The sequence below is a fragment of the Mus musculus genome, chromosome 3, assembly GCF_000001635.26.
Source record: "Mus musculus strain C57BL/6J chromosome 3, GRCm38.p6 C57BL/6J".
In the NCBI taxonomy this organism is placed as follows: Eukaryota; Metazoa; Chordata; class Mammalia; order Rodentia; family Muridae; genus Mus; species Mus musculus.
Genome location: NC_000069.6, coordinates 95,339,856 through 95,358,799, shown reverse-complemented (window position 1 = coordinate 95,358,799; position 18,944 = coordinate 95,339,856). Strand labels below are relative to the sequence as shown.

Below are 18,944 nucleotides of genomic sequence, written 5' to 3'. Positions count from 1 at the left end.
CAGGGCACACACTTGTGCACCACCTGCTCCACAAGGTGTTTTAACCCTGGTACATGGTACTTAGTCTTGGAGAATGTCTGGATAAGCTTGTTTACCCCTAGGTGAGTCCACTGGTGCATCTGTTTGATCATAGCCTCTGCTTGTCTTTGTGGCAGGATTTTCTCTCCCCCAGAGGTGTACCACAGTCTCTTATTTTTGTTGAACTGATGACTGGAATCTTTGAAAATGAGGGCTAAGTCCTCTGCTGTGTAAGTAAACTCCGGGACCGGTTTTTTGGGCTCTGTTGCCAAGAACACGAGGGCCATGGCTGCCCAAATGTTTTGGATTCCTTAAAGACACACACAAACACACACAAGGGCTGGAAAATGATTTCGTATTTAAGAACACTTATTGTTTTCCAGATTATTTTGAGTTTGAATTTTAGTGCCTATGTTGGATGGCAACTGTCTGTAACTGCAGTTCCATAGAATCCAGTATTCTCTTCGGGCTTTTGAGGCCAACTTGCACTTATGGGCACATATGCATACACAGACACACAGGTGTACAGAAAAATATATTTTATATAGATACCTTGCAGGACATGGTGGCTCACAGGTTAATCCCAACAGGTAGAAAACAGAGGCCGGTAGATCTTTGCACAGTCTACATAGCAAGTGCCAGACCATCCAAGATTACAAAGCACGACCCCATGTTAAAACTACCACAACAAAACACTTCTTGAGTCTGCTCTTTATTTCTGTGTTTCAGCTTCCTTTACCCTTGCAGGCAGGGTTATGGGAGGACAGTGGAAGAAGACAGTGTACTTGAGTTTGGCAGTTTATTTGTAAGGCTGTTCTTAGGCTAGAGGGGTGTGAGCAGTGCTGGGAGATTGGCCAGATCTGCTGTGAAAGTAATGGCATTCAAAGATGAGTAGGCAGAAAGAAGCAAAGAAAGAAATGAGAGCTGGGCAGTGGTGGTGCACACCTTTAATCCCAGCACTTAGGAGGCAGAGGCAGGCAGATTTCTGAGTTCGAGGTCAGCCTGGGCTACAGAGAGAGTTCCAGGACAGCCAGGGCTATACAGAGAAACCCTGTCTCAAAAAAAAAAAACAAAAAAAACAAAAAAAAAAAACAAAAAAACAAAACAAAACAAAAACAAAACAAAACAAAAACAAAAAAAAACCTCAAAAAACAAAAAACCTTAATCTTGTGAAAGATGAAAACTACACAATCTCAGTGATAAAATGATGAGTTTTTTGTTGTTGTTTATTTGTATTTTTCTTATTTCCTATATGAACACTCATTAATTTTGCTAAAAAATTAATTTTATTACTAAAAAAAATCTTCAAATTAAAACAATAATCAACTATATTGGCCACCTGTAGGGGAAGAGCTTCCATAAATGACTCCGGAAAATACCTGCTTTGTCCAACTAGCCCCTTATCTGGAAATGCCCTACTTCACACATGCATACTCTCCTTAAATTCCCATAACCCCTGTACCGCAGCGCTATGCAATAAATTTGGTCCCTTCGGGCTACCGTCGGAGAGGCCGGAAGGACGCTCCCTATTGCTTCCGGACCGTCGGTTTGCTCCCCGCCCCCTCCTGCCTCCTCACGCTGTTTCCCCTCCCCCGCCGTCTCTCCTTCAGTTTGCCTGGGTTTGGCAAGGCGGAGCCCTGGAGTAAAACCTGGGGTCGGGGTTGTGAGACGCGGCCCTTGCGGTCGGGCGCCAGAGTTGTGGGGAGGACGGACTGAGGTGCGCTGAGGCCGAGGTGGACCTGGGAGGCTTGGCTGGTGCGAGGCTGGGGCTGTGTGTGGGAACTTGGCGGGAGAGGAGCGAGCCGGGGGCGGGCGGGCCTGAGGCGGCGGCTGCGGGTGGGCGCGAGGCGGTGCGTGGGTGAGGCGGTGCGTCGATGAGGCGCGGGAAAGCAGGAGGGCGGCAGGCTGGAGGCTGCTGCGGTTCTGCGTGGCCCGGGCGGCCAAGCGCCTGTGCGCGTTATTCCGAGTGTGGCTGCTGGGTGGTCGCCATGGCTTCAAGCTTTTGCTCTGATCACGTAGGGATGTCCGACTTTTCCTCTCTTCGTCCCTTTTCTTCTTTGCTGGTCGCAGACTCCCAGGGCCTGGTGCAGCCGGGAAGCCCATCCCTTGTGCAGCTGCCCTCTTGCATGGCCCTAGGAGGTTTTAAAAGCCACCTTGCCACGGGAAAGCAAAGAGCCGCGAGGAAAAGGAGGACTAAACAACCCGGGTGGAATTAGTTCATTGCGGCTCACCTGTCTCCAGCCGCCGGTGCCTCGGTTAGACTCGGTGTAGTGACAGAGCCAATTAAGGAACAAGTAGCTCCCAGAAGTATCTTCCTTGGTCGATAAGCACTCTTCGGTTTCCTGAAACCTTGTTTTAGCTAGCTCCCTGGTGCGTGTTGGAGTTCTCCAGGGTCTCCCCGCTCTTAGTTGTTACCCAGAGCTTGGGTCTGTGTGAGAAGATGAGGCTCCCCGGGAAATCTCCAGATCGCCTTGTGGAGGAGGAGGGGAGAGAACAGAGTTTGCAGGCTTTTGATTATGAGACAGAAATGGTGTGAGCCTCGGTTAGAGTTGTTTTCGCTTCTTGTTCATCCTGCACAGGGCCAAAGCATGTCCTCCCTCCCTGGGTGCATGAGTTTGGCTGCAGCGCCAGCTGCAGCTGACTCTGCAGAGATTGCTGAGCTGCAGCAGGCGGTGGTTGAAGAGCTGGGTATCTCTATGGAGGAACTTCGTCAGTACATTGATGAGGAACTGGAAAAGATGGACTGCATACAGCAGCGCAAGAAGCAGCTCGCAGAGCTGGAGACGTGGGTACTACAGAAAGAGTCTGAAGTGGCTTATGTTGATCGGCTGTTTGATGATGCATCCAGGTAGGGATTCCAGGAAGCAGAAGTAAATGTCCATCTGTGTCCTCCTTGGAGTGACTGTTGTTGTCATTGTCCTAAGCACTTTATACTTTGGCGACTTCAGTCAGGTGGGGCCTTACTCTTCCTCTGAGTTTGTAATGCAGAGTTGCAACAGAACACTTTTTCCCTGTGGGTAGCTGCTATGTGATCAGCAGTAGTTAGGTTAAAGGCTTGAATTCCCTTCTCTTCCTCCTGGACTGAACTTCCTTCCTAAGATCCCCAGAAAGTGAAGATTGTAGAGTTGCTGTCTTTTCTGTTTTTCTGAGACAGAATCCCAATACCTAAATCTTGCTGGCCTGCAACTTGCAGAGATCTGCCGACTTTTGCCTCCTAAGAGCTGCAATGAAATGATCCTAGCTTATGCTTGTTGAGTTGATTGGGGTTTCATTCGTTCATCCATTTTTGATACAAAGTCTCTTTACGTAGAATTGGCTGCCCTAGAACTCACCATATAAACCATATTGAGCTGGACTCATAGAGACCCATCTGCCTTTGTTTCTCCAGTGGTGAGATTAAAGGGATGTTTCACAGCACCCAGCAAAATGAAGTTGATATTTAAAGCTGTCTTCTTAGTTCCCAAAGCCACATAGATAATAAATATCAGATATTAGGACTTTTGTAACAGCAGGTGGAAAATTGAAGTCTAGAAAATTGTTTCATAGAAGAATTACATGGAAACAAACATTCTGTGGAAAAGCATTCTAAATAGGTACTTTGGAACATGTAGAGCAAACAGTCTATATTTAAATATACATAATTTCCTGTTACTGTGTTGTGTTTTGTATGTGGGGGGGGTTGTTTTTTGTTTTTGTTTCTGTTTTTGTTTTGTTTTATTTTTGAGACCGTTTCTTTGTAACTCTGGCTGTCCTGGAACTACCTCTGTACACCAAATTGGCCTGGAATTCAGAGATCTGCTTGCCTCTGCCTCCTGAGTGCTGGGTTCTGTTTTTGTTCTGTCTAAAGGTTTCTTACTCTGTAGGCCATGCTGGCCATGAACTGTATTGACCATGAACTCTATTGACCATGAACTCTATTGACCAAAGTGACCTCAAACCTAGCTAGTCTTGGTTCCTCAGGCTAAGGACTAGGATTACATGTGTGAGCTCAGAGGCTAGGTATTGTATAAATGTATATACATTGTAATGCTCTTGTACTGCACTGTCTCCACTGGCTTTGATCTTTTCTGCATGTGTTCCAATATCAGGGAAGTGACTAACTGTGAGTCTTTGGTGAAGGATTTCTACTCTAAGCTGGGACTACAGTATCATGACAGTAGCTCTGAGGATGAAGCTTCCCGGCCCACAGAGATCATTGAGATTCCTGATGAAGATGATGATGTCCTCAGTATTGATTCAGGTAAATGATGAAGCTTTGGTCAGAAAAGTCTTAGAATGGAAGCTGAAATACTGGAAGACAAGTATGTTGCACATAAAGAATCACATTGTCATTACTTAATATGCCAAAAACCTGACTGACTTATTATGACAACAAGTAAGTATTCTTAGCATCGTAAGTGTTTTCTGTATTCTGATTGCTTCCTTTCCCCATTTCAGATAAGGTATACTTATTTTCTGTCTTTTCCCCCATGTGTTTGTGTGTAGTTTGCCTATGTCTGAGTTTCTTTTTCAGTTACTGTGATCAAATAATCTGACAAAATCATTTGAAGGTTAAGGGGGCTGATCCTGGTTCCAAGTTCCAGATCATATCCATGATGGTCGGGGAAATCACAGTGGCAAAAGCCTAAAGCATCTGGTCACATTGTTCTGCAATCTGGAAACAGAGGGAGTGTCTCATCCTGCTGCTCCTCCAATCGCTCTCTTTATTTGTGTATTTATGAAGTCTATGGAATGGTACCACTCACGGTGGGCTGGTCCATCCACCTCTACATAGTCAAAATAATTCCTCATTGGCTTGCACAGATTTCCATTTCACAAGTCATTTTAAATTCTGTTAAGTTGATATCAATGGTCACAGTGTTCCTACCCATGTTTGGGAGTAGAGGTATATGGGTGGGTGTACATATATGTAGAATTCAAAGACTTATATCAGGTTTATTGCTTGATCACTCCTCTCTTTATTATGGAAGCAGGGTCTTGCTGAACCAAGGGTTTGCCAATTCTAGCATGTGTAGATAGCCAGCTCAGAGTGGGTTTCTGCCTTATGAGTACTAGGATTACAGGTTTGGGGCCTGAGGATCCAGACTCCAGGACTTGGGACTTGTTTGGGAAACACGATATGCTGGCTATCTCTCTAATGCTTTTATTTTGCAATAGGATTTCACAGTTTCTGGCTAACTTCTAACTCTCAGTATAGCCCATGCTAGCTTTGGACTTCGAGCAGTACTTCTGCTTTTTTTGTTTGTTGGTTTGTTTGTCTTGTTATTTTGAGACATGCTTTCTCTGTGCAGCCCTGGCTGTCCTGGAACTCACTCTGTAGACCAGGCTGGCCTCAAAGTCACATCAACCTGCCTGCCTCTGGGAAAGGTGTGTACCATCACCACCTGGCAAAAGTTGCCTCACCCCACCTCCCATTTATTGATTGATTGATTGTTGATTTGTGTGTGTGTGTGTGTGTGTGTGTGTGTGTGTGTGTTTTGTTTTTTCAAGACAGAGTTTCTCTGTGTTAAGAGAGCCCTGACTGTCTTGGAACTTGCTTTATAGACCAGGCTGGCCTCTAACTTAAGAGATCCTCCTCCCTCTGCCTCCCCAGTACTGGAATTAAAGGTGTGTGCCACCATCACTCAGCTCTATATTGAGTTTGCGTTCAGAATCCTAATCAGAACAGTTTGATACTGTGAGGAATTGTCAAGCCTCCATCCACAGCTCCCTTCTGGGCTCTAAGAACTTTATTGCCAATTGTAGATTGGGTATGTCCTACATCCAGATAGCAAGGGATGTCACCAGGCTGACTTTCATCTCTAGCCTCCATAGATCTTTTTCATGCCAAACCTACTGAGAAGTCTGCTGGCAAGCAGCAGGCCAGTACAACAGGCTATAGCATAATTTGTTAGGCCAACTTTGACGATGTCATTTGGTATAGTTCATGTGCATATACTGTCCCGACTGTTATATTTCCTATATAGGGATATGGATTCTGACAGATGCTATCTCTGTTACATGAAATTTCATCCTGTATTTGGGTTTGTTGTACTTATTGTGTTTGATCATCAATCCCTCCATTTTCTGGGAAATGTTGTGGTTTCATTTTTCTTTAGAATTGCATACTGCTCCTCTTACTTATATGTACTAGCTGGTCATCCATTAACTTCTTGATGAGTGATTTTTGAGACAAAGTCTCGTGAAGTCCAGATTTACCTCAGACTCACTGTGTAGCCATAGCATGCCTTCGTTCTTCTTTCCCAAAGTCATTATTTTAGACATATGTCTCGCTCTTTTATTGTTTAGAGGGTTTTTTATGTTTGTGTATTTTTAGACACTGTTATAGGCCAGGCTGGCCTCAAACTCAACACATGACGGAGAATTATATTCAGCCCCTGGTCCTTCTACCTTTACCTCCAACTCCCAAGTGCCAAGATCATAGGTGTCAATATGACAGTTTTTTACTTATCCTTGATAGTTACATGCATATATAAAAATGTATTTTGATCATGTACACAATCTTTCATGTTCCCAACTAACTTACCTTTCCTCTTCCTTCTTTCATGTATTGTTTTGTTTTTTAATTTTTTCCTAATCCGCTGAGTTTAATTTGGATGTGGGATTCTTGGGTAACTTACCAGTGGCTACATCCCTGATGAAAAATTGTTCCCTCCCTCCTCCAGCAACCTTTAACTGCCAAAAGTTCCTCAGGGAGGGGTGGGTCTTGGTGCCCCTCCCCCATTCTTGCTGGAATGTTGACTGACTTGTTCTCTTTTTTTTTTTTTTTTTTTAAGATTTATTTATTTATTATATATAAGTACACTGTAACTGTCCTCAGATACTCCAGAAGAGGACATCAGATTTCATTACGGATGGTTGTGAACCACCATGTGGTTGCTGGGATTTGAACTCGGGACCTTTGGAAGAGCAGTCGGCGCTCTTAGCCACTGAGCCATCTTGCCAGCCCGACTGACTTGTTCTTGTACAAGTCTTAAGGGCTGATAACCAGTGTGGCTGGGAGTTGAAGAGTCCAAGGGCCCTATCAAGTCTAGAAGACAATCTTTCCCAACATTGCTTCCCTAAGTGGGGGAAATGGAATATTGGGTAATGATCATGGAGTTTCGTTTTGGACTAATGAAAATGTTCTGAAAGTAGGTGTACCGTGATAGTTTCACAGTCTAATCAGTGGATTACATTTCACTGAACTACATGCACCTTAATAAGAACTTTTAAGAATAAGTGAATTTTTGAATGATTTCCTAAGATAAAATAACTATAGCCTGGGCAGTGGTGGCACACACCTTTAATCCCAGCACTTGGGAGGCAGAGGCAGGAGGATTTCTGAGCTTGAGGCCAGCCTGGTCTACAGAGTGAGTTCCAGGACAGCCAGGGCTATACAGAGAAACCCTGTCTCAAAAAACCAAAAAGAAAAAAAATATATATATACACACACACACATACACACATATATATACATATATATAATCTCCATGTTTCTGTAGTTATTGATAGTTTTGTTGCACCATGCTTCTGGAAAATAAGCATTTGCTCAAGTTTAGTAGCCTTGTTTCATTTTGTTTTTGTTTTTGTTTTTGTTTTGTTTTGTTTTGTTTTTCAAGACAGGGTTTCTCTGTATAGCTCTGGCTGTCCTGGAACTCACTCTGTAGACCAGTAGACCAGGCTGGCCTCGAACTCAGAGATCCGCCTGCCTTTGCCTCCCAAATGCTGGGATTAAAGGCATGCGCCACCACTGCCCAGCACCTTGTTTCATTTTAAGTTGAATAATTAAATTATTTTTACAAATTTCAAATCGATGACAATTGCCTTAAGTGTGATAAACTACCACCTGTCTCAGTACTTATCCAGAGGTAAACACTGGCAGGCATTTACTGATTTTCATCTCCAGACCCCTTTTAGTAACCGTTTCAGTACCTTCCTTTTCCAGTACTGGGAATTGAACCTAGGGACTCATACATGTTACCAGTAAATGTGCCCCCACCAACTTTATACTTATTTGTTTGGTTTTGGGGTTTAAAAGTTGTTTTCCTCTTTTAAGATTTATTTTTATTATTTTTTAATGTATAAAAAAACATTATCTGGGGCTGGTGAGATGGCTTAGTGAGTAAAAGCACTGACTACTCTTCCAAAGGTCTTGAGTTCAAATCCCAGCAACCACATGGTGGCTCACAACCACCCATAATGAGATCTGATGCCCTCTTCTGGTGCGTCTACAGACAGCTACAGTGTGCTTATTTATAATAAATAAGTAAATCTTTGAGCCAGAGCAAGCAGGGACTGAATGAGCAGAGTGCACCTGACCGAGTGGACCTGAGTGGAGTTGACCAGCACGAGCGGAACGGACCTGAGTGAGCAGAGGTCCTAAATTCAATTCCCAACAACCACATGAAGGCTTACAGCCATCTGTACAGCTACAGTGTACTCATATACATAAAATAAATAAGTAAATCTTTAAAAAAAAAAACAAAATCTGTCTGTGGGGGAGTGTTTGTGTGAGTATAACTGGTCTCAGAGCTTAGAAGAGTGCACCAGATCCACTGAGGTGTAGTGAATGTGCTTGTGAGCTGCCAGTGTGTGTACTAGAAACCAAACCCAGATCCTCTGCAATAGAGCTACTCCGTCTGAACTCTGATCCTTGACTTGAGTCCCTGGTTTCTGTATTTTGACTCTTATGCATTCTTGCTTAGCTATCAGCTTAACTTTAAACCGGGCTAACCTTAACATATGGTGCTCCTCTTGCCCTACTTTGCTTTTTATTTTGAGACAGGGTCTAAATTGCTCAGGCAGGCCTAGCTCTTGTTCTCTAGATACAGCATGTCTTGAAGGTGCCATGTTCCTGCCTCAGTCTCTCAGGTAGCTAGGTTCATATGCCCAGCTTTTTTTTCACTGAAGTTCTTTTCTTTCATAGGTGATGCTGGGAGCAGAACTCCAAAAGACCAGAAGGTGAGTTGGGTTGGGTATAGGAAGTTAATCATGAAATTGGGCTGGAGGGATAGGTAGAGTTAAGGAGAGCATGCTGCTCTTCTAGAAGACTTGAGTTCTGTTCCAGCACCCATGTTGAGAGTCTTTCAGCTGCCTGTATCTCCAAGGTATCTAGTGCCCTCTTCTGGATTCTAGAGGCACCTACATACAATTGGCATTCACTTACATGGGTAAGCAGAAATCAGACATAGTTAAAGCCAGGTCTGGTAGCACACACCTTGAATCCTAGTACCAGGGAAGGAAAGGCAGGTGGATCTCTGTGAGTTCAAGGTCAGCCTGTTGTATATGGTAAATTCCAGGACAGCCAGGTCCATGTAGAGAGACCTTGTCTCAAAAAACCAAATAATAATAACAACTAGAAATAATATAGCCGAGCATGCTAGTACACACCTTTAACCTCAGCACTGAGAAGTCAGGGGCAAGTGGATCTTAATGAACTTGAGGCCAGCGTGGGTTACACGGAGTTTTAGGCTAGTTAGAGCTACAAGTGAAACTGTCTCCAAAACCTTCATAATAATAATATGTGGCTAGAATGGTAGTTCTGTGTTTAGGAGCACTCACTGCTCTTAAAAAGAACCTGGGTTCAGTTCTCAACACCCAAATGGTGACTGATAACCTTCCATAAGTTCACTTTCAGAGGATCTAATGTCCTGACTTCATCAGGCACATATGAATTTCAGTTGTTTCATACACACACATACATATACATATATGTGAATACACATATACATACACATATGTGAATGAATTTGATGGACTATCAATGTTGGTCATTTGGGGTGTTTACCTAGCATTCAGCAATCTTTGGGCTTAGTTCACCACTATACCAGAGGTTTTCTGGTGATGCATGCCTGTTATCCCAGCACTCAGAAGAGATGGAGGCAGAAAGATCAGAAGTTCAGGCTCATCCTCGGCTTCATACCTTTGAAGGCTTGGAATATAGATAACCCTGTCTTTAAAACAAAAAACAACAGTGCTGGAGAGATGGCTCCATGGTTAAGATAAGCACTGGCTGATCTTCCAGAGACTAAGGTTCAATTCCCAGCACCCACATGGCAGCTCACAACTGTGTGACTCCAGTTTCAGCGTATCCAGCACTCTCATATAGACTATATGCAGATGAACATCAATGTGCATATAATGAAAAAGCTTTTGAAAGTAGTAATGAGGGCCTGGAGAGATGGCTCAGCGGTTAAGAGCACTGACTGCTCTTCCGAAGGTCCTGAGTTCAATTCCCGGCAACCACATGATGGCTCACAACCATCCATAATGAGATCTGGCGCCCTCTTCTGGAGTGTCTGAAGACAGCTACAGTGTACTTACATATAATAAATAAATAAATCTTTAAAAAAAAAAAGAAAGTAGTAATGAATTTTAGCCTAAGCATACATTCAGTTTAGTTTCAATGTATTCACCATATAATAAGTCCCATTCATTACAGTCATCTTGTAGATATTGCAAGAATGCAGAAAAATTGAGAAGTTGCCTCTGTCTGGCCTTTTAATACAGTTGAATCTATTTTAATTATTGAAGACAAGTTCTTCACAGGCAGTGTTCTTTATCGTGTTTTGTTGTTATTGTTGATTTGTTTTGGCTTTACTTATTTGCAGCATTGGGATCTAAACCATGGGTCCCTATGCATGTTAGACAAGAGCTGTCTAACTCATAATACTCAGGGTTTTTTTCCCTTCTATTTTCCTACAGCTTCGTGAAGCTATGGCTGCCTTAAGAAAATCAGCTCAAGATGTCCAGAAGTTCATGGATGCTGTCAACAAGAAAAGCAGTTCTCAAGATCTACATAAAGGTTAGTGTGAGAAGTGCCTGCATAGGTGAGAGGTGAGTTCTTTCTGGAATGTTACTGACAGTCAGCTTTCCATCTCAGAATGCTGTTTGACTTGTCAGTCTCTTTTTTTGTTGGTGGTGGGTTTTTGTTTGTTTGTTTTTCGAGGCAGGATTTCTCTGTATAGTCCTGGCTGTCCTGGAACTCACTCTGTAGACCAGGCTGGCCTTGAACTCAGAAATCTGCCTGCCTCTACCTCCCAAGTGTTGGGATTAAAGGCCTGTGCCACCACCGCCCGGCTCTGACTTGTCAGTCTCTTTTTAACATTAATTTTATGTCCACAGTCAGTCTGAGAGTTATTGATTGATGCGGTGGCTCAGGCTGTTAACTGTTGATACTGTTGCTGTCAATAAGGAGTTGTCGATAGTCGTTCGTGGCATAGGCTGGTAGACTATGCCAAAGGAGTTAGAAATGTGCTAAAGTTCTGTATTCATTTCTCCTGTTAGCATAAACAGTGGATTGTCTTGTGCTTCTGCCTCTATCCAAGAGTTTAGCAAGAGTTGCTAATGGTCACAGAATTTCAGTTTCCTCTGTTTCTACACCACCTTCTGTTTTTGAGATAGTATCTTCTATATCCTAGGCTGGCCTTGAATTTTCTGTGTTACTGAGGATGACTGTAAACTTTTGATCCTCTTGTCTTCTCTGAGAACTTGAGATTACAGGCATGAGCTATTATGCCAGGTGTATGCAGTGCTGAGGTTCAAATCCAGGGCATTGTGCTTGCTAGGCAGGCAGTCCAGCAGCTGAGCTACAGCCCATCCTACCTTACTGTCCTCTTGACCTTACCTTTCTCCATCCAACCACTCAAATCACTCTTTATAACAACTCTTGTTTATAGGAACCTTGGGTCAGGTGTCTGGAGAACTGAGCAAAGATGGGGACCTGATAGTCAGCATGCGGATTCTGGGCAAGAAGAGGACTAAGACATGGCACAAAGGCACCCTTATTGCCATCCAGACTGTTGGTATGTGTGTTCAGGCTGGAGGAAGGACTGAGCAAAGGTAACCTGTAGGGCATCCATTGCTGACTGTTTTTCCAAAGCCTTTTCTTTTGTCTTCTATGTTGCACCCAAGACTTAACATTGGAAATAACAGTTTTTTGATTTTCTTTTTTAAAATTTTGGTTCTCTTTTCTTTTATACAGGGCTAGGAAAAAAATACAAAGTGAAATTTGACAACAAAGGAAAGAGTCTGCTATCTGGGAACCATATTGCCTATGATTACCACCCTCCCGCTGACAAGCTGTTTGTGGGCAGTCGAGTGGTGGCCAAGTACAAAGATGGAAATCAGGTCTGGCTTTATGCTGGCATTGTAGCTGAGACCCCTAACGTCAAGAACAAGCTCAGGTATCTGGACAGGGATTGTAGATTGTAGGAGAATGGGGCCTGGTGCCATCTATTCGTATTGGGGTCAGAATTTCACTGTTAGCTTTTATGTCCTCAATTCCTTCCGTATGATCTGAAACCGTTTCTCTCTCGCTCTCTCTTTTTTTCATGGTGTGTGTGTGTGTGTGTGTGTATATACTTTTTTTTATTTTAGATATCTCTGTACCTTGCTCAGACTGCCATCACACATCTTTTGTTTTTCTTTTTAACAAGTTAAAGTACCAAACTGATTTATTTATCTTACTTTGTGTGTATGTATATACATCACATGAAGCCTGCAGGAACTAAAGGAGGATGTTGCATTCCCCTTGAACTGGAGTTACAGATGGTTGTAAGCCAGTATGTGGGTTCTGGGAACTGAACTTATTAGGTCCTGGAAGCAATTAGAGTACTCTTAACTGCCCAGCCATCTCTCCAACCCAACTATGACACTTATGTAGCCTAGATTGCTCTCAAACTCACAAACCACCTGCCTCTGTCTCTTGAGTGCCAAGATTATAGAAATGTCTCATATGCAACCTTGACTGGCCTGGAATTCACTATGTTGACAGGTTGGTGTGAAACAAAAATCCTCCTGCCTCTACCTCCTGAGTGCTGAGATTAAAGGTGTGTGCCTCCACGCCTGGAAGACAGAATAGTTTTCAGAAAAGAGTTTGGTTTTTTTGGGTTTTTTTTTTTGGTTTTTTTTTTTTTTTTTGGGTTTTTTTCGAGACAGGGTTTCTCTGTATAGCCCTGGCTGTCCTAGAACTCACTCTGTAGACCAGGCTGGCTTTGAACTCAGAAATCCACCTGCCTCCACCTCCCAAGTGCTGGGATTAAAGGCGTGCGCCACCACGCCCGGCCCGAGGTTTTTTAGTATAAGGGAAAAATAAAGGGAGACTGGACTGATCTGTGTTTCAGAGAATGAAAAGAATAATAATGTACCCAGTGATAAAACATTCCGTATAACCTCCATGTCTGTTTCCTTTTCCTGCAGATTTTTAATTTTTTTTGATGATGGCTATGCTTCCTATGTCACTCAGTCAGAGCTTTATCCCATTTGCCGACCACGTAAGTGTCCCTACACAATTCCTCATCTCTAATTTCTTACTCTGTTTTGTATGTCTTCTTAAGGTGGTAAATTAAAAGGCTTGACTTCTGTTTTGGTGTTCCAGTTTGTTTGGAGACATAGCATTGTTCCCTAACTTTGTAGCCTGAATGAACCCTAAAAGATTCTGACTGTCTTTATCAACTTACAGATTTGCTTTGATTTCATTTCTAAGGAATTTAGGTTTAAAGAAGGCTGCTCTCATGTTTTACATTTCTGTTTGTATTGTCTACATAATAACTTCCTATAGAAGCTGTGTGTGTGTGTATGTCTGTGTGTCTGTGAGTATATACATATATACACATACATGCAGGCCCATCTTCCTCCGGTGCTGTCTACCTTCTTTGGTTTTCTTATTAATATTTTAATTTACTTAATTTGTATGAATATTCTGCATACAAATATGTCTGTGCATTTGAATTTCCTGGGACTGGAGTTGCCATGTAGGTGCTAGGATTTCAATTGGCACTGCCATTTCAATTGCACACCCCCATCGCTAACTTTCGTATGTATAGTCTAAGAATTAAACTCAAATCTATCTTAGAACTGTCTATATGACCAGACTAGCTTTGAACCTACAGTGATGCACATGCTTCTACTCCCACACTTACTTATTTTTAATCTCTGTGTGTGTTGTACCTGTGCACTTAGCCATTGAGACCAGGTATGAAGGCGTCCCATCTCTTCTATCACTCTCTTTCTTATTACATTGAAATAGGATCTCTCACTGAAACAGAAATATACAATTTTGGCTAGGCTAGCTGGCCAGAGTATTTACATGTAGCTACCCTAAATGTGGAATTATAAGCATACATGGCCATTTGTTTTTAACATGGGTGTTGAGGATGCATACTCAAGTCCACAAGCACACTTGCCATTGAACTATCTCCCTAGATCCACAATTATTTGTGATTGCAGAAGAATCAATTACTTATTGTTAACATGGAAATAAACACATGGCAAAGTCTTTGAGTTTTTAAATTTTATGTTTGCATGTTTGCCACGCGCTCTGATCGAGTCAGCTTGACAAGCCGAGAGGCTTGGAAGCTACTCACTCACGAGGCAAAAGAGTTTCACGGAAACTCGCTCCTGGACTCTGGCGTTCTCTCTAACCCATACATTAACTTTCCATTCCCGAGTTAGTCTAATGTATGGATCCACGTGCTCTCCTTTAGTATTATCCTATTATAAATGCCTTTTAAGATTGAATTCTGACATAGCTAAAGCCAGTGTTCCAACAGTCCTAGAACGTCCTTGAGCAAGACCTTGGGCTTGGAATTCAGTACTGCCCCTGGTATTACACTATCACTTTGAGTAAAAGTTAGGTCACTGCCCTTCACAGGAATCTACCATCACCAAGGAAGAAAGAAGTTTCTGACCGTAGGAGAAACCAGAATAGATACTTAGAACTATAGCTGAGTTACACCCATATACAGGAATTTACAATGGTTTAGGAAGTAGATCGTGCTGTGGTTTTAGAGTATTGCATTATTCATGAGATGGTTAGCTAGAACGGAACTCCCTAGTTAGAACCATGACTTGGGTGTGAAAGCCCTTGCCCTAGGAGAGTAAAGACCTCACACCTGGCTTCTAAGACTATAGCTGAGTTACACCCATACACACGCATTTACAATGGCCTAAGGGGAAGGTGGACTATTCAATAGACCAAAATAGGAACTATGGCAGGATCTATCCCAGGTAGATCCCGTTAGACCTTCTGTGTTTGCATTCATCTGTTTTATGTAAGAATCCAGTAACCTCTTTGTACCTTGCTGGTGTGTCACCCAACTTCCTTATTGTCTTCTGCATAAAAAGTCTGATGCTCGATTTGACATTATATTCAGATCCTACACAACCTCTCCTGTGTGCATCTGTCTGTCAGTTCATCTGACACTTTGCCCACCCACGACTAGAGACCCGTTCCACGCAGACAAAGGGGCCCAGAGGGTCTGCGGCACATGTTCACATATGTTTGGGATTGTATGTAGGCCAAAGCTGATATTAGATGCCTTGTCTACTTAATGTTAATTGAGGCAAAGTTATTGGCTAAACCTGGAACTTGCGAACTCCAGCTAGCCAACTGCAGCTAGCCAGGTTGCCTTGGGGATATTCTATTTCTGCTTTCTGAATGTTAGAATTATAGACAGTCTTCATAGTGTCTTAGCTTTTACACAGGTTCTGTGAACTTGATCATCATGCTTGCATGGCAAGTGCTTTATCTGCTTAACCATGTCTCCTGTAGTTCAAGCTGGCCTTGAATTCTGTGTATAGTTAAGGTTGCTCTTTAACTTTTTTTGTTTTGTTTTGTTGGTTTTTCAAGACAGGGTTTCTCTGTGTAGCCCTGGATGTCCTGGAACTCACTCTACTCTGTAGACCAGGCTGGCCTCGAACTCAGAAATCCCCCTGCCTCTGCCTCCTACGTGCTGAGATTATTGGTACATGACACCATTCATGACTATATTTTGTGCGTGTGTGTGCACACACATGCTTACATGCATGTGTGTAAGCCAGAAGTTAATGTTAGGTGTCTTCCTATTTTTCACCTGGTCTTTAGACAGGGTCTTCCATTGAAGCTCTGATCAGTTGGCTTGGCTAGGCTAGCTTGCTGGCTGGTGGGTGGGTCATCATTGTTTTTGAATCTACCTTCCCCTCACAATGCTCAAGTTGCAGATGTGTGCCATGACACCCAGCCTATGTCAGCACTGGGTGTCTAAGTTAGGCTGGAGGATGGTTCAGCAGTTAAGAGTACTTGATGCTCTTGCAGAAAGACCCAAGCTCAGTTCCCAACACTCATATTTGGCAGCTCACAGCTTTCGGTAACTCCGGTTCCAGGGTACCCAGTGTGCTCTTCTGACTTCTTTTGGAGGACTGCACATTCATGATGTACAGAAATATGCAGGCAAAACACCTCAAATTAAAAAAAAAAAAAAACTTTAAAAGAAAAATTTGGGGGGAATGAAAAAAAGAAACAATAGACTGTGGTATAGCTCAGTGGTGGACAGCTCTTACTTTGCATGTGGATCACCAACATTAATTAGAAAAAGAAGCAAAACTGACCAGTGGTGGAGCACGCCTTTAATCCCAGCACTTGGGAGGCAGAGGCAAGCGGATCTCTGGGTTTGAGGTCAGCCTGGTCTACAGAGTGAGTTCCAGTACAGCCAGGGCTATACAGAGAAACCCTGTCTTGAAAAACCAAAAAGAAAGAGAGAGAGAGACAGACAGACAGGCAGGCAGTGGTGGTACACACCTTTGATCCCAACACTCAGTAGACGGGCAAGAGGATCTCTGGAGGCTAGCTTGGTCTCCAGAGGAAAAGAAAAAAAAAGGAAGGAGGAACGAAGAGGAAAGGAGACTTACTGTTTCATAATAGTTTACTACTTCCACTGGTTCGTAAGATTCTCCATAAACTGAAATGCCTGTTTCTTTTACATGAATTGCTTAGGTTTGTATGTGGCTTAGTTTATTTAGTATTTATATGTGCATTTGCACATTAGTCTCTGTACTTAAGATGGTCTTGGTTTTGCTTCCCTTGAGGTTATGAATTTATTTATTTTTTCTCTTTAAATTTTGAAAGTGCCAACCGTTCTTCCCTTTCAAGATATGTCCTTCCTGTCCTCAGCTCTGCTTCTTTCCTTTGGACAGTAAAAAAGACTTGGGAGGACATAGAAGATAGCTCCTGCCGAGACTTCATAGAGGAATATATCACTGCCTATCCAAACCGCCCAATGGTACTTCTCAAGAGTGGGCAGCTTATCAAGACTGAGTGGGAAGGCACATGGTGGAAGTCTCGAGTTGAAGAGGTGGATGGCAGCCTAGTCAGGATCCTCTTTCTGGTAATGTTCTTCCAAAGAAGAATTTGTGGTAATATTAGGGGGCAGGTACCAGTAAAATGGTTAACTGTGGAAAGACACTTGCTGCCAAGCCTGATGATAAGAGGTGACACATGGTATATAGTCTTCACAAGAGACAGGATTGATTCTAATCCTGAACCTGCTTTTCTCCCTCCCTTTGCTCCTGCCTCCCAGGATGACAAAAGATGTGAGTGGATATATCGAGGCTCTACACGCCTGGAACCTATGTTTAGTATGAAGACATCCTCAGCCTCTGCAATGGAGAAGAAGCAAGGGGGGCAACTCAGAACCCGTCCTAATATGGGTATGTATGTCCTAAAAGATAGCTAGGGAAGGGAAGAGACAGAGTAGACTAGCACAGAAAATTATGTATTGCAGCTGTCCTTTTATTTACCAGAGCAATACCACTAACTCTCTGGATCAAGATAGATGTCTAAAATATTTTCATTAGTGTTGATGGCTTTGTGGAGCTGCCTCCACATTGCTGTGTTTTTTAAATTTCTTCTAAATATCCACACATAGCCGGACATTTTGATGCACACATGTAATCAGTTCCAGCACTTGGAAGGCAGAAGTAGGAATATCTGGGATTCAAGACCATCCTTGGCTACTTAGTGAGTTTGAGGCCAGTCATGATTACATGTGACGATGCCCCAAAACAACAAAGTCTTTCCAAAACCAGTGTTTACTAGTATATCCCCTTATTGGTATAAATAATAAAAACAAAAAAGGTTAACACTTAGAAAATGTGTCATTTGCCACTTCTGTATATGAATACAGGCATACTCATACTAATGTGCTTGTGTAGTCAGAGGACCATCTCAGCTTTAGAATTAACCTTCCTTGTTCATTGTGTATGTGTTAGGCTAGGTTCCCTGCACTGGAGAAGCTCTGTTCTCCCTCCTATTTCCCTACAGAAGCACTGCGGTTACAGACACACGCTGCGGCGCCTGGCTTTACATAGGTTCTATAGATTTGAATTTGGGTTCTTATACTTGTGTCACTAAGCCATCTTCATATTACATTTGCTGCATTCTTCTTGTTCTCATTTGGATTGGGTTTTCTTTTTGTTGTTTTTTTTTGAGACGGGGTTTCTCTGCGTAGCACTGGCTGGCCTGGTATTCACTCTGTAGTTTAGGCTGGCCTTGCACTCACAGAAATCCACCTACTTCTACATTTCAAGTGCTGGGACTAATGGCATGCACAATCACCGCCTGGCCATTTCCTGCATTTTATATTACATTAGTTGATAGTGTATATGCATAAGAATATCTGGCACATCTGTCATCCTCTCAGCAGTCAGTTTTCGTTTGTTTTTCCTGTAGGTGCTGTGAGGAGCAAAGGTCCTGTTGTTCAGTATACACAGGATCTAACTGGTACTGGAATCCAGTTTAAGCCCATGGAGCCCCTACAGCCTATAGCTCCACCGGCCCCACTTCCTATACCTCCTCTTTCCCCCCAAGCAGCTGACACTGAGTAAGTGCTCATCATTATTTTTACTTCCAGTTATTCTATTTTTTTTACCACCAGTACCTTCTGAAGCCTTACTATATGGTCTCCTAATCTCCCTAGAAGCTTAGAAAGCCAACTTGCACAATCACGGAAACAAGTAGCCAAGAAGAGCACATCATTCCGACCAGGATCTGTGGGCTCCGGCCATTCCTCCCCTACTTCATCCACACTCAGTGAAAATGTGTCTGCTGGGAAACTTGGGATAAACCAGACATATCGGTAAGACAACCTCAGACACTGGGCAGCTTAACAACATGGACTCCAAGGACC

General features: G+C 42.9%; 1 protein-coding gene across 3 annotated transcripts in view; it reads left to right on the top strand.

Annotated features, from left to right (window-relative positions):
* The first annotated feature begins 1,597 nt into the window (after nucleotides 1-1,597).
* Setdb1 (SET domain, bifurcated 1) overlaps nucleotides 1,598-18,944 on the top strand; it is a 33,678-nt gene continuing 16,331 nt past the window's right edge. Inside the window, exons 1-12 of one of the 3 annotated variants that reach the window (NM_001163642.1) lie at nucleotides 1,598-1,735; nucleotides 2,598-2,866; nucleotides 4,107-4,258; nucleotides 8,927-8,961; nucleotides 10,705-10,804; nucleotides 11,679-11,804; nucleotides 11,984-12,185; nucleotides 13,201-13,274; nucleotides 16,954-17,144; nucleotides 17,337-17,466; nucleotides 18,488-18,638; nucleotides 18,738-18,893. In NM_001163642.1, the coding sequence (NP_001157114.1) occupies nucleotides 2,607-2,866; nucleotides 4,107-4,258; nucleotides 8,927-8,961; nucleotides 10,705-10,804; nucleotides 11,679-11,804; nucleotides 11,984-12,185; nucleotides 13,201-13,274; nucleotides 16,954-17,144; nucleotides 17,337-17,466; nucleotides 18,488-18,638; nucleotides 18,738-18,893 (1,577 nt within the window). In that variant the 5' untranslated portion in view covers nucleotides 1,598-1,735; nucleotides 2,598-2,606. Of the gene's footprint in view, nucleotides 1,774-2,597; nucleotides 2,867-4,106; nucleotides 4,259-8,926; nucleotides 8,962-10,704; nucleotides 10,805-11,678; nucleotides 11,805-11,983; nucleotides 12,186-13,200; nucleotides 13,275-16,953; nucleotides 17,145-17,336; nucleotides 17,467-18,487; nucleotides 18,639-18,734; nucleotides 18,894-18,944 lie in introns of all 3 variants that reach the window. The other 2 variants (NM_018877.3, NM_001163641.1) reach the window with 2 other exon arrangements.